The sequence below is a fragment of the Athene noctua genome, chromosome 8, assembly GCF_965140245.1.
Source record: "Athene noctua chromosome 8, bAthNoc1.hap1.1, whole genome shotgun sequence".
Lineage (NCBI taxonomy): Eukaryota > Metazoa > Chordata > Aves > Strigiformes > Strigidae > Athene > Athene noctua.
In genome coordinates this window covers 7,318,034-7,330,605 of record NC_134044.1, presented here as the reverse complement: position 1 = coordinate 7,330,605, position 12,572 = coordinate 7,318,034, and the positions used below count along the sequence as shown (strand labels likewise).

At 35.4% G+C, this 12,572-nt stretch overlaps 1 protein-coding gene across 1 annotated transcript; it reads left to right on the top strand.

Annotated features, from left to right (window-relative positions):
• The first annotated feature begins 949 nt into the window (after positions 1-949).
• RBP2 (retinol binding protein 2) lies at positions 950-11,677 on the top strand. Its single transcript, XM_074912296.1, has 4 exons — positions 950-1,022; positions 6,746-6,924; positions 9,938-10,039; positions 11,624-11,677. Exons 1-4 carry the CDS (start codon positions 950-952, stop codon positions 11,675-11,677), a joined length of 408 nt encoding a protein of 135 aa, XP_074768397.1.
• The last annotated feature ends 895 nt before the right edge of the window (positions 11,678-12,572 follow it).

The following is a 12,572-nucleotide window of genomic DNA, read 5'->3' as shown; positions in this document are numbered from 1 at the left end:
GGAGTTTTGGACTCCTGATCAATTATTTTATCTGTAGAGCCATATATAAGTTATATTGACTAATTAAAACCAAAGAATTTAAAACCTTAACTTATATTAATATGCTTTTACTGCTTACTTTGTTTACTTTAAATTCTGATAAAGTTCTATTGCACTTCCAAATTCTCCATTCAGAAGCATTCTGAATATGCTTATTTGCACAGCTGAAATCTGTGCTCATCCTCACAACAATGTAATGCTGCTGGATGAAAAATACCTTTCTAACACAAACTGCTATGTTTCAGAGTAATTAAAAAAACATTTTTAGAGTAGGATTGATACTAATTATGGTTGATTTCTATTTACCTTACATTTGATAAAATTTCTGTTAAACGAAAAGATAAATTTGGAAATGCAGTCAGTGTAAGTGCAGCTATTGGTATACAGATATTTTGAAAATCAAGGGAAAACAAAAAATATTTTCAATATTCCCTTTTTCATCCTGCCTTGCATTTGTACATTCAAGACTTCCATCAGTTTTAAATGGGAGTTCTGGGTGAGTCAGCTCTGTAAGACTGGTTCTTCGTAGGGAAATGTGACACATAGCAAGGAACGAAAAAGAGAATTCACCTGGGAAACTTTAACTGGGTTGCACACTTTGCCACTGTGTTCAATATATTCCAAAGGTATCCCATAATAGCTAGTAGTTCTTTACAAAGGTCACTGTAAAATCATATCCTGTGTTACTACATATTTAAGAACGTGTTCCTTGTTGCCAGCTGTTCAACTGAACTTTGTTAATGAAGGCAAAGTTTTCTAGGGTTATCACTCTGGCCCTTAAACTGTATTATCTAGAAAACCATAAACCTCATAAAAAAAAAGATATGAAAAGGTGTATAAAACCTTCTCCTAGCAGATCCTGTTTCCAGCCTCACTTTTGATCTGAAGTTGGATTTAAGCTCTTGCCACCATGCCTGCTGATTACAATGGGACATGGGAAATGGAAACAAATGAAAACTTTGAAGGCTACATGGTTGCCTTAGGTAAATGAAAAAAATATTAACTATATAGAGATAAAATGTTTCAATTATAAGTAAAATCCTTCTAAAAATTAATTAGACTATTTCTGTAATGTGCATTGTGGCATAAGGGTTTCTGCCAGTCACATTCAAAATCAAGTAACTGTATTTATAATTACAATGATCTAAGTATATAAGAGATTTGTAGCCAAAGATATTAGTCTTTATTTAGATAAATGAAAAAACAGATACAGATGGGAGAAATAAAAAAAAATAAAATAAACAAACAACCAGACTTTCAGATACAGATCTTTTTTCTTCCTGGTATATACTTACTGTAACAGTCAAGCTACAACCTGATTGGCTCTGTTAAAAGAGGAATAGATATTCTATATCACTAAAGAAACAATGGTGTTTAGGACTTAATCAGTGCTTTGCACTAGTAGAAGTTACATGTACCAGCTGCATGGTAAAGGCCTTTAGAAGCATTCAAAGATAAATGGGCAGATATCTCTGTAAATTCTTTGTGGGACTCATCCTTACACAGCAAGGAGATTTAGGTCACAGGAGTTCTTAAACATATGTTTACATGGTTAACTAAGTTTAATTTCATTTGGCTATGACCATCATTGATGACAAGATATATGTACATGCAGAAAGAGATTTTGTGCTCTTTAAGCAACTTTCATTTACTACTTTGTTAGCCTCTCTATCATCAGAAGCCTGACAGCTACAGTTTGTATATCCATTGTATAGGATATTAAGCATAGTCTCTGTAGATGCTCAAATAGCAAAACACTGTTAACTGAATGCAAGCAATATCGTTGTCGGTTCATATTAAGATCAAGTTTATGTTGTTTGTAGATTTATTTTTCCCCACACTGACAGACTCAATTTTTGTAATGACTGGAGATAATTTTATGAGAGAAATGCCTTCTTCTCCTGCACCTATTACTTTCAGTGTAAATTGCCTTTCAAGTATTTTTGTTCTCATAAAGGCATAAACTTTTTGCTCCAGGTCATTATGATTATGCAAGTAGTGTGCAGGAAATTCTTCCTCTACTTAGTTTAGCAGAGATGTAGATCTTTAATTTGCTGAAAAGAAGAAATAATAGAAGACATCAACATTTCTCAAGAATTTCTTCAGTACACTCTGGATTATCATTGAAAGTACAGTTATCACCCTTCCACCACTGCAGTAATGTAGCTGCATTTCAAAAACCTCAAAAAATATGGGAGTTAGATTTACAGATGCATGAAAAGTGTAATCTTTATAATCGGGAATCTTCTCCCAGCTATACTACATCACCAATGAAGGACATAAAGGACCATTGCTTCCTTACCACACATGGTGTCTGTAAATCTAATACAAGAAAAGTAGTCATTAGAGTTGGTTAATTTAACCTAGATTGGAGGAATCTGTCTGGCTCTGCATCATAAAGTAGCATGTGGCAAAAATGAAACCTGTATTTTATTCTTATGCTTAAAATTGATAGCCCTCAGGGGCCCAACTGCGTCTATCCACTTCTCATTCCCAGATGTCTCATTGTTTTTTATCTAGTGGTCATTGATTTCTATCTTCTGTTCAGCATTTGCTCTTCTTATTTCTCTCCCTTTCTACAGCAGCTGACACCACTCTAAGAGTGATGCTGATAAACAGGAGCTTTTTCAGGTCAAAGTACCTGCCTTGCACTGTTCATCAGAAGTTGGGATCAGATTGTGGCTTCTTGTGCTTTGTTCAAAAGGTCGAGTCAAGTTAATGGAGATCTAAAGAACTTGTTCGCTCGGATTCCAAAATATTTACTTGTAAAGATGTAGATTATAAAAATAATTCAGTGGTTCAAAATCAATGAGTACACTGCATAGCCATCTTCTACAAGCTAAGAAAATGTATTTGTTAGGAAGAAGAGTCTAACACATGGAAGGTAATCAGGTAATTAAATCTAACAATTTTCAAGTAATTCTCAGTGTCTCAATGTCTACACTAGTGACTGACTTAGGGATAACTACCACAAAATCATTAACTGAGATGAAAAATTTGATGCTTTAACTGACATTCTACCAGTTTTACTCTCATTAAAGAATTTTAACCCTAATTTATTTATCTGTTCAGATTGAAAGAGAAGAAATACACATAAACACATAAAAATAAGATCTCATTATTCAACAACAATTGAAAATAGTTATCATTTCCTCAAATCCTCAATTCTTGTAAGAGAGAAAGTCATGTTTCACTATTCATAGTCCTTTGCCTTTGCATTGATGGAGAAAAGCTCAATAACCTTAAGAAAGCCTGTAAATACTATATACACATACACCCATGAGGCACAAAAAATTGTTACAAATGGTTATGCTAATATAATGAATTTCAGGAGAAAGATACTGAGTAACTGATTTGAGTACTGGGGTTTGACAGTTATGCATAAAGAATAATTACTGCTTTACAGGCAACTGAAATGTGATTTCAGCATTAAATATGCAAGTGAGCCATGGGGCCTGTTGTCAGCTCCTAGTTGTCACGAATTGACTATTCCAGGCCGTCTTCACCTACCTCAGGCTTCTCTTACTGCCTGCCTCAGCTTATGATCTCACCTACAATTCTTGGCTCTCACCCAGTTCTCTTTACTTTGGCTCTGCTTCAGTCCTGTCTCAGCTCTTTGCTCCAAGACCTGACCTGCTTTGATGGGGTGTTAATTTAACCACCGGTCATGATGGTCATCCTGCTCTAATTCTGCCTTGCTTTGTAGTGATAAATTTGATCGTATTTGATAACTTTTGATTATTTTTTTTATATAAATATCTCTTTTATTTTTTAGGTTTATTCCTTCCTTATTTTTTAGGATGTAAATTAGACACTTGTGGCGCACATACTTCTTTTCCAAAAGGATTTGCAATTATGGTGATAACTTTTCATTTGGTTGTAGTGGCCATCTCATTATTGTTCCTTTCTTCCTTTCCATGATATCACGGATGAGATTGTTGTATTGTTTATTTCAGCTGAGCTACAACATTTCACTTGTGTTTGTCTTAAAATTCAGGAAAAATGTCAGGGGAAAGGATACTAGCTGCTAAAAAGATGCATTTCTTTGAATTTTAATTTACCCACCATAGAATTTCAACTGTGATTTTCACTCAAATTCAGTAAGAATTTTGTGTCTGTCATAATACAAATGTTAATCATATTAGCTTTAAACTAAACTTCAATTATTGTCATCCTTATAGTCTGATCCCTTTATAAGAAGTAATCTCTTTTCCAGTTTTATTCTTTTTGTACCATAAATGCTAGCATGAGCTGGTCTACAGCAGTTCCTCATTGCATGTCAGTGGCATCCTTAGAACCATTTCAGTCAGTGGATAAATTGTGACTTTGTTATTATTAAATCAAGGGAATTTTTGATCCATTTCTGATCTTATATATCCCAGTGGAAACTGGGAGGAAAATGGATGGATTCAGCCTACAGTGGGGTCTGAACTACAGACATCCAATACTGGGAAGCCTGCTTAAAAAAAATATACTAACAGTTCATGAGAATAAAAGAACTTGACACACTTAATAGCCTGAAACAAAGCAAGAGAAAGAATGTGTTAGAATAAGGAATGCAATATAGATATATTTTTCCTGGGAAACACATTGCCTACTCTGGGCAAACTGTACTGGAGAGGTACTCACCAAACTTTCTGGTAAGATTTTGAAACAATTTTCCCAGTAAGAATACCCACAACTTGTTGGGATGAAGGAGCTATTTGCACCAGTTGTCTGGATCTGGATCTGGCCCTTCATATGTACATCACGATTTTTGTGTATATATACTATAAGTTATACTAATTAAAAACTGTCAATGAATTAGCAAAAAAAGACCTGAACACCATAAACAATGCAAAGATACGTATGGCTATAGGTAATGCTCAGAATGGAAAGAAATCACATGGAAAAGGTGAAAAGATATTCTTCTGTTTCTCAACATTTTCCGTATGGTTGATATTTTACGTATTAAAGTGCCCAGGTTTGAAGCATACTGAGACTTTGTTTTTTTTAAAATTCATCCATCCTTTTAATTAATGCATACCTATTTCTATACTTTAATTAAATAATATTTTTGCCCTTTAAGTCAGAAACTTTGATTTTATCATAAACATGTTACAAAGTATTTTAATCTACTATAATAGAACAATACATCATTTTTATTGCTTGTATTGTTCAAAATGCAGTTATGAAAACCATGCTTTAATAAAACCTCCCCTGATTTTTCTCCAGGAGCTACAAGACTAATATATTAGTCAGAAATAGCATTTCTTTAGAAGTCTAGACATTTTTTTTTCCTTAGAGAGAACTAAATTTTATTTTACCTGTCTATAATTCAGACCCAGAGATACCTTTAATCCACCACAGCAGATAAAATATACCCAAGAAGTCTTGAATATAAATACTGAACAAGAACATTATTCCCCACGTTAAAAAGTCACCATTTTTTTCAAGCCAATCCTCTTCCTCAACTCGATTAGTACTTTGCAAGTAGTATAATGAATCTACCGAAAGAAAAAGGGCTTCATTAGTATGTGGCATTGCTGAGCTGACAATGATTAACTCACATGCAAAACCACTAAAGGATGGCTAACAAACCAAAACCATTTTTCAATCTCTTGCAGAAGCATGTGAGATTATTTCATTTGCATATAGCACCATAATAAGATTCACTGCCAGCTGGTCAGAAATATTTATTGCAGATGGTAATGCAGCTGGCATTAGGTGGATTGTCTGGGGCAAACTGTCAGCATGGCAATATATATTCCTCTTTTGGTAACTTTCAATGCATTCAGTTGCAAGCAGTTGTTTACATTATAATGTTAGTCTTCATCACGAACAAAATAAGGATGTTAAGGAGATCAGTACTGCATAAAATGTTGACAGAATATTAAACAGGAACTGTCAAATGCTGTAGTTTGACACTTTTTTGACTTTTGACTTTGAATGTGTCTCCCTTTAACATCTAAACTACAATTTATTTCTGTGCTGTCTAACAATAATGAATGTCAGGCTTTTATTTGATTGTTTCTTTTGTATTCATTAGTATAATTTTCATTTTAAAATTAATTAATTAACCTCTTGTATACTCCCACAGACTATAGGTTCATCATAAAAGTAACATGCCCAAATCTCCTTGATTACTTACCCATTCTAACATGCTTATTTTATGAAAGGGCATATTATTCTCAGATCCTTCTTTTGGGGGTGGCCAACATTTATAACCCTGCAGGACATCTCACATGCCTAAGAGCTACACGATTTACACTGCATGCTTAGAAAAGGGAATGGCTCCCAGGCATAAGATGGTAATAGCACTCCTGGCATCCCACAGCTTCATGTGTGAGTGAGGCCAAAAAGTCTTAATAGCCCCTGTTGTTTCACATTCTCTGAGAAAACTAGAGATTCGGGTGATTTAACATGCCAGCATCTATTCACTACTAGTTGTATATTGTAGCTTTGTTCACAGCATTCCTACAGGTGTCCTGTTAATAAATAAATTTGTAATCCATGGAAGAACCTCAAATTGAAAGTCTACTTGCAAACAAACACAAGATTATTTTTATTAGAACTTATCTTTTTCTCTGCAAAATGTTGCAGGTAAAAGCATCATTTGTGGAGCTTTTTTAAAAATTATGTGTAAATATAAGTGCTGTGGGTTTTTATTTTTGGTAACAAATACTGGAATTTTCATTGTGATATTCTCTGTTCTGTTTTTTGGCAGACATTGATTTTGCAACTCGTAAGATTGCAAAACACTTGAAACAAACAAAGGAGATTATTCAAGATGGAGATAATTTTAAAACAAAAACAATCAGTACTTTAAGAAACTATGAACTGAATTACACTGTAGGAGTGGAGTTTGAAGAACATACCAAAGGACTGGATAACCGAGTGGTAAAGGTAAAAATTTGGTACCTGATATCTGTTTACACTACAGTCAGCACCAGGACTGAGCAGTTCCAAAAATCAGCTGAATACATGAAAAAAAAAACCCAAACCAATATTTTACAGACATCAGAGGATTTTTATAAAGCAGAAATAATTTGCATCTTGAGACAGTTTTCTTTCCTGCTCCAAGCATTTATTATAAATGCAAATCAGGATGGTTACTCAGATACGTGAGAACAATCATTAATTACAAGTTTTTCTAGTAGAGGATTTATATACCTTTATGTATTTAGAAAGTAGCTAAACTGTATTTTGACCTATGTATCTTTCTTAATAAAACTGTAAATTCATCCCTTTGAATTTAGGACTTTCTCTGTGTCAATATAAATTTTCAGTTTTGAATGGATAGGTTCATTTTTAATCTGAGCCTGTTGACCCTCAGCTGGGCAGTTTAACAGTTGGACAATGTTAAAAATAAACCTGAATTCAGCTATTAAGTTTAAAGGAGCTTTGGGAAGAGACAAGAAAAAAATGTAAGCCAAAGCTACCACTGATATAGGTGTCAGGCCTATTGGTAGTGGTAGACAGGTAAGGAGGCCCAGCAGTGAATGCTTTAATATTTTTAGGATTACAGGAGCAACCTGAGCTCAAAATTGCCCTAGGAAACTGTGGGCATATGTTCAGACACCTTTCAGTGAGATAAGTGGACAAGTAACGTTTGGATCAAGGACCATGTTGTGTGTTAGCCCACAGACAGAGTCAACTAGTAAGTCTGTTCCTGTGAGGCATTCAAACAAGACTATCAGTGAGGAAAAAAATATGTACAAGCACCAATTAAATTCACTTACTGAATGCAGCTTCATGTTTCTGCATCAATACTTCTTCTGTTTTACTCTCTTCTAACGCCTAAAATACTTAAGCAAGATTTTCAAGGGTAGAGAGGCCAGTAGATCTTAAATTTCTATTGACCGTTCACTTCAGAGTCTTGCCAATCTTGCATCATCTGCCTTTGTCATAATTCACTGTATCTACCCATATCAACTCTTCTGCCAATTACCACAGTTTTATTCTTCCACTCAGTTCTCAGCTCTCTTGCTCTTCTCCAAACATATGCTGTTTTTTCCATCAGTATCTTCTCAATAAACAAGGTTTCAGAACTTGTTGCCAAACTCTGAGAAGCTGAGATCAAAGCTCACTGTCAACAAGACCTGTTTTGTTTTGGCAAATGCCACAGGAAATTGGCAGCATAAAGGACATGTTTACATTTGAACTCACATCATCCTTCACTGCAGTGGCACAAATTTAACAGAAGACATTGCTGATTCGCTGTGGATCACTTATCATTCTCAAACCACTTCGTGCAGTGCAATTCCTGTGACTTCTTCCAAATTATTTCTCACTCACAGCACTGCAAGCCATCAAATAATGATCCGGGTTTGTGTTTTTTTTTCCAGTATCCTGAATATCCCTATCTCTAAATTTTCTTCCTATCACTTTCCTCAGTAAACACATATTCCTGCGACAGTTTATGCTTTAAAACATTGCTCCCACAGCTCTTTAGATCAGTTGAAAACATTACTGAGGATCTGAGGACTCAGTTGCGTCACTCCTTAAATCCATAGACTAATGCTCCTCTAGTGCTCTTCACCACTATCAAAGCCATTGCCTTTGTGTGCAAAATCATTTCACTTGCAGACTCTCCTCTTTATTATCAATTATTTGGAAGGAAGGAAACACAGCTTGTACAATTATAACCCTATCTGGTTTAATAATTTTTGCCTAATATTCTTTTCTAAACAAATTATTTGTTTCTAACAAGAGAAGAAGGGAAGAGGAAGCATGTCATGCCATTGTTCTCTGGACTGCTCTAAAAGAATGGTCATTTTGTTAACAAAACAATGCTTCAAATGCATTGAAGTTAGATGAAGGTAATAAAACTGCTAGGCAACATTTAAATGTAAAGAGGGCATGGATAATTTAAAGAGCATGTAGCTTAAAAATTCTGTAAATAAAAAAGAAGTTAACTGAAATGGAATGAGTTTTGTCTTGTTGTTAATAGAAAGCTCCCTCATAAGAGAAGTAAATCATCCAGTGCTGAACTACAGAATGAATTAAGCTCCCAATACTCTTGGAGGTTTTTAATAACTGAACTTCCACTGACTGTAACTGGTCTCTGATGAAGATTTGCCTGTGATACATGGTTAAATGTCTCCCTAAAGTACAATGGTTCAAATCTAGAACAATTCAAAATTGCTTTGAATGTACTCGAGCATATCTGAGTCGAGAATTTAGCCTGTAAAGAGAACTTTTCCTTACAGGTATTGTCATCCTGCTCCTGGACAAGAACCAGCATACCCAATACCCTGTTTATTAGTGACAGACAGGATCACACCAAATCATTAAATGGTTGGGGATGGAAGGAACCTCTTGAGATCACCTAGTTCAAACGCTCTGCTCAAGCAGGGTCAGCTAGAGCACACTGTCCAGCTTGTGATCATATCTCTTCAAAGGTCTCTTGTGAAAATGCATGAAAATACATAAATACATTTATTGTATGAGATGATATTAACGTATACTTCCTCTTGTTATTTTATGCAGAGCTAAGGAAGATGTTAGCATGGCACTAGTTGGCATAAGCCCCCAGGTCTTCACTCATGAAACCTTATAATCTTTTTATTAATGGCTTTAAAAGCAAGAAAAGAACAATACCACTTGCATACATTGCATGAGTACCTGTTAATTCACTCAGCAATTCACTAGTTAGCATGAACACTTCATATTCGTACATGTGAAGAAATACCTAGAAATGACAACAAAGCCTTGTAAAAGCTTCACATCAAAACCTTGCTGTCATCTTGAATGTTTTTTTGTTGAATGGCTGGTTGAATGGCTGGTTTGAGCTTTTTTAGGAGGAAGATTGGGAATGGTAGGAAGCAACTCTAACTGTGTCTTCTTGTTGTTTGATTGAGTTTATTTTCATGTATTTCTCATTAACATATCTGAGTTAATTATCTGATTCATGCAGACAATAGTGAACTGGGATGGTGACAAACTGGTATGCGTTCAGAAAGGTGAAAAGAAAAACAGGGGCTGGAAGCACTGGATTGAAGGAGATCTGCTGCATCTGGTAAGGGCTTCTATACAGATACATAGCTCGTAACTGAGACAGCAACAAAGGACAGTTTTCCATTTCAAAGGGTTTGTTATTTGTTCTCGTTAGAATGGTTTTTATTTAGACAGCTCTGATCTCTGAACTCTAAGGAAATCCCCCCTCTGCTACAAATTAGGAATGCTGAATTTCTTTCCTCCTGCTCCCAATTAAGTCATAACCCTGCAGTGGTTTTTTTGCTCCAGTCCACTGCCCTCCAGCTATTAACCCTTCTCGTTACATTGCACCTCTAACATCATCTTGTTCTTATATAATCAGTCGGAGACAAAAAAAAAAAAAAAAAAACAAAAGCAAAACAGTATGGGACAGGTTGCAGGAAAAATACTAATTTTTGTTCTGAAAGAAGCACTATGAAATTTTAGCATATTATGCTGTAATACAGATCAGATACCTCTGGATACTCAAGAGGATCCTGCAAACAACCTACACTGCAATTATTTTGTGCTAGTACAATAAAAAAGTCAAAACATTCATACATCTGAGTTAGTAAGCTGGAGCCCAAATATAAATGGCACGAGTCCAAGAAAGGCCAGAAGAGCTTGTGAGGGAAATAAACAGCCAGCAAAGTCCAGAATCATAGATACATAATTATAATGATTCCAGAGTTTCTTGGGAGAGTAGGTGGGTGCAGAAAAATTATGGAGGAGAGTTCATTGTTCTGTCTCATGATTTTCATTTAGATATCTACCCCTTCACAAGTTTACCCTACAGGTAGTTGGTATGGCCGCCACATTGCCTCAAGTCTGGATGCTTGAAAGCTCAAAGCAATGAATTAAAAAACCATCTGCTGCCTAACTGAAAGACAACTGTTCAGTACACTTTTTCGACTCTGATTTAACACATATTCAAAAACTGACCTAACAAAGGTTCTACATGCTGGCACCAGGATTCAGACTAGGACTGGTGGAAGCAGAGAAACCAGGGAGATTCTTACAGCAGTCTTCAGAAACTCTATTGCAGGTTTGGCCAACTGCTGGCCAAAAAGCCTCTTAACAGCTTACTTCAAAATCTAATTTGGCACAGGAATGCTGGCTAATTGGAAGACTAACTAAACTAACTGCATTGCAATGTGCAGGTGTGACACTGGGCAAAAAAGGTGTGTTGTTCTGGCCCCTGAAAAATGGCTGGGCACATCTATGAAGCAAATGTCCTCATCTTTTTAAAGCATCCTGCTTTTTTTTTTAATTTCCTTGTTTCATTGCTTCTCATGAATTATGAGGTAACATGTGAATTATAAACTATTACAGTATGTTGATTTAATAACAGAGTATGAAAAAGCCTTGCATTAAAGAGCAATTTTAATGCATTTTTCATGTTTATTCTTCTTAGAGCTCAATTCAAGTGTCAAAATCTAATTACTGCAACATGTGGTGTGTGCCTGCTGATTGGTTGCATATAATACACTATTCTTTTTGTTCTCTTTTTCATAAAAATATCTTTTTAATGCAGAGGTTCAGTTGTAGTAATTTGTGGTGGGGTCTGCTGTGTATGCAAAATACAACTTGTATCACTATATGCTTACTAATTGTTTTAATACTGTAGGAACTGATGTGTGAAGACCAGGTGTGCCATCAGATATTTAAGAAGAAAAACTAAAATTGACCAGAAAGCCACTCAGATCTTCATCGCACTATTATGCTGTTAGGTTTTGTTTAAAAAGAAGAACCAAGCCAGATCTGCAATAATTCTTTGATACTGCTATGTGAATGCATTTTGTGCTTGTTTATGGAAACAAACACGTTTTATAGAAATAACATCAGTTACAAACATCATAAATTCCTTTGCCTTTCAGTCTGGAGTTAAGTAAAAGTAATTGTCTTTCAAATAGCGCTTTCAACATCTTTGTAATAATTTCCAGAGAAATGTCCTTTAGCAACAAGGCTGAAAATTAGCAGTCATAATTATCTCAACCACAGTATATCTCTCCACAGAGCTGTAATGTCATAATATATTTGGATGACTGAGTAAAATTGGACATTCATTGGACTGTTTCTATTTAATTTTGTCCTGGATCACTAAGTCCACAGTCTCAGGCAACAGAATGGCTCACTGAACACGATACATGGCCTTTCACATCTAGGTTATTCATTTGAATTTGGCCCAGGTCTATAGCTGCTAGTAGTTATCACCTGATAAATGTCTCATGGCTGTAGCTCCTTAATATGGTCCTAACGTGGATCAGCGACAACGCTGCTAACCTGCAGTTAGAAATGGCATCCTACTAATAATCACAGTGGAGAAGTCCACCATCTGATGCCATCTCTGCATTCAAGAGTTGCTCCACGATATGAAAACTAAGGCATACTTATGGCCATAAGAGGAAAACTGCAGAGTATGCACAGACAGAATGTACCCTGTGCATAAAGAGTACCCAGCATGCTGCAATCTTCACCATGTCAGAGGCTTTAAAAAAAACAAAACAAAACATTTCCATACAACCTTTCTCAGTTTTATTTAGGGTTTCTCAAAAGAATTCACATCCTCTGCTAAA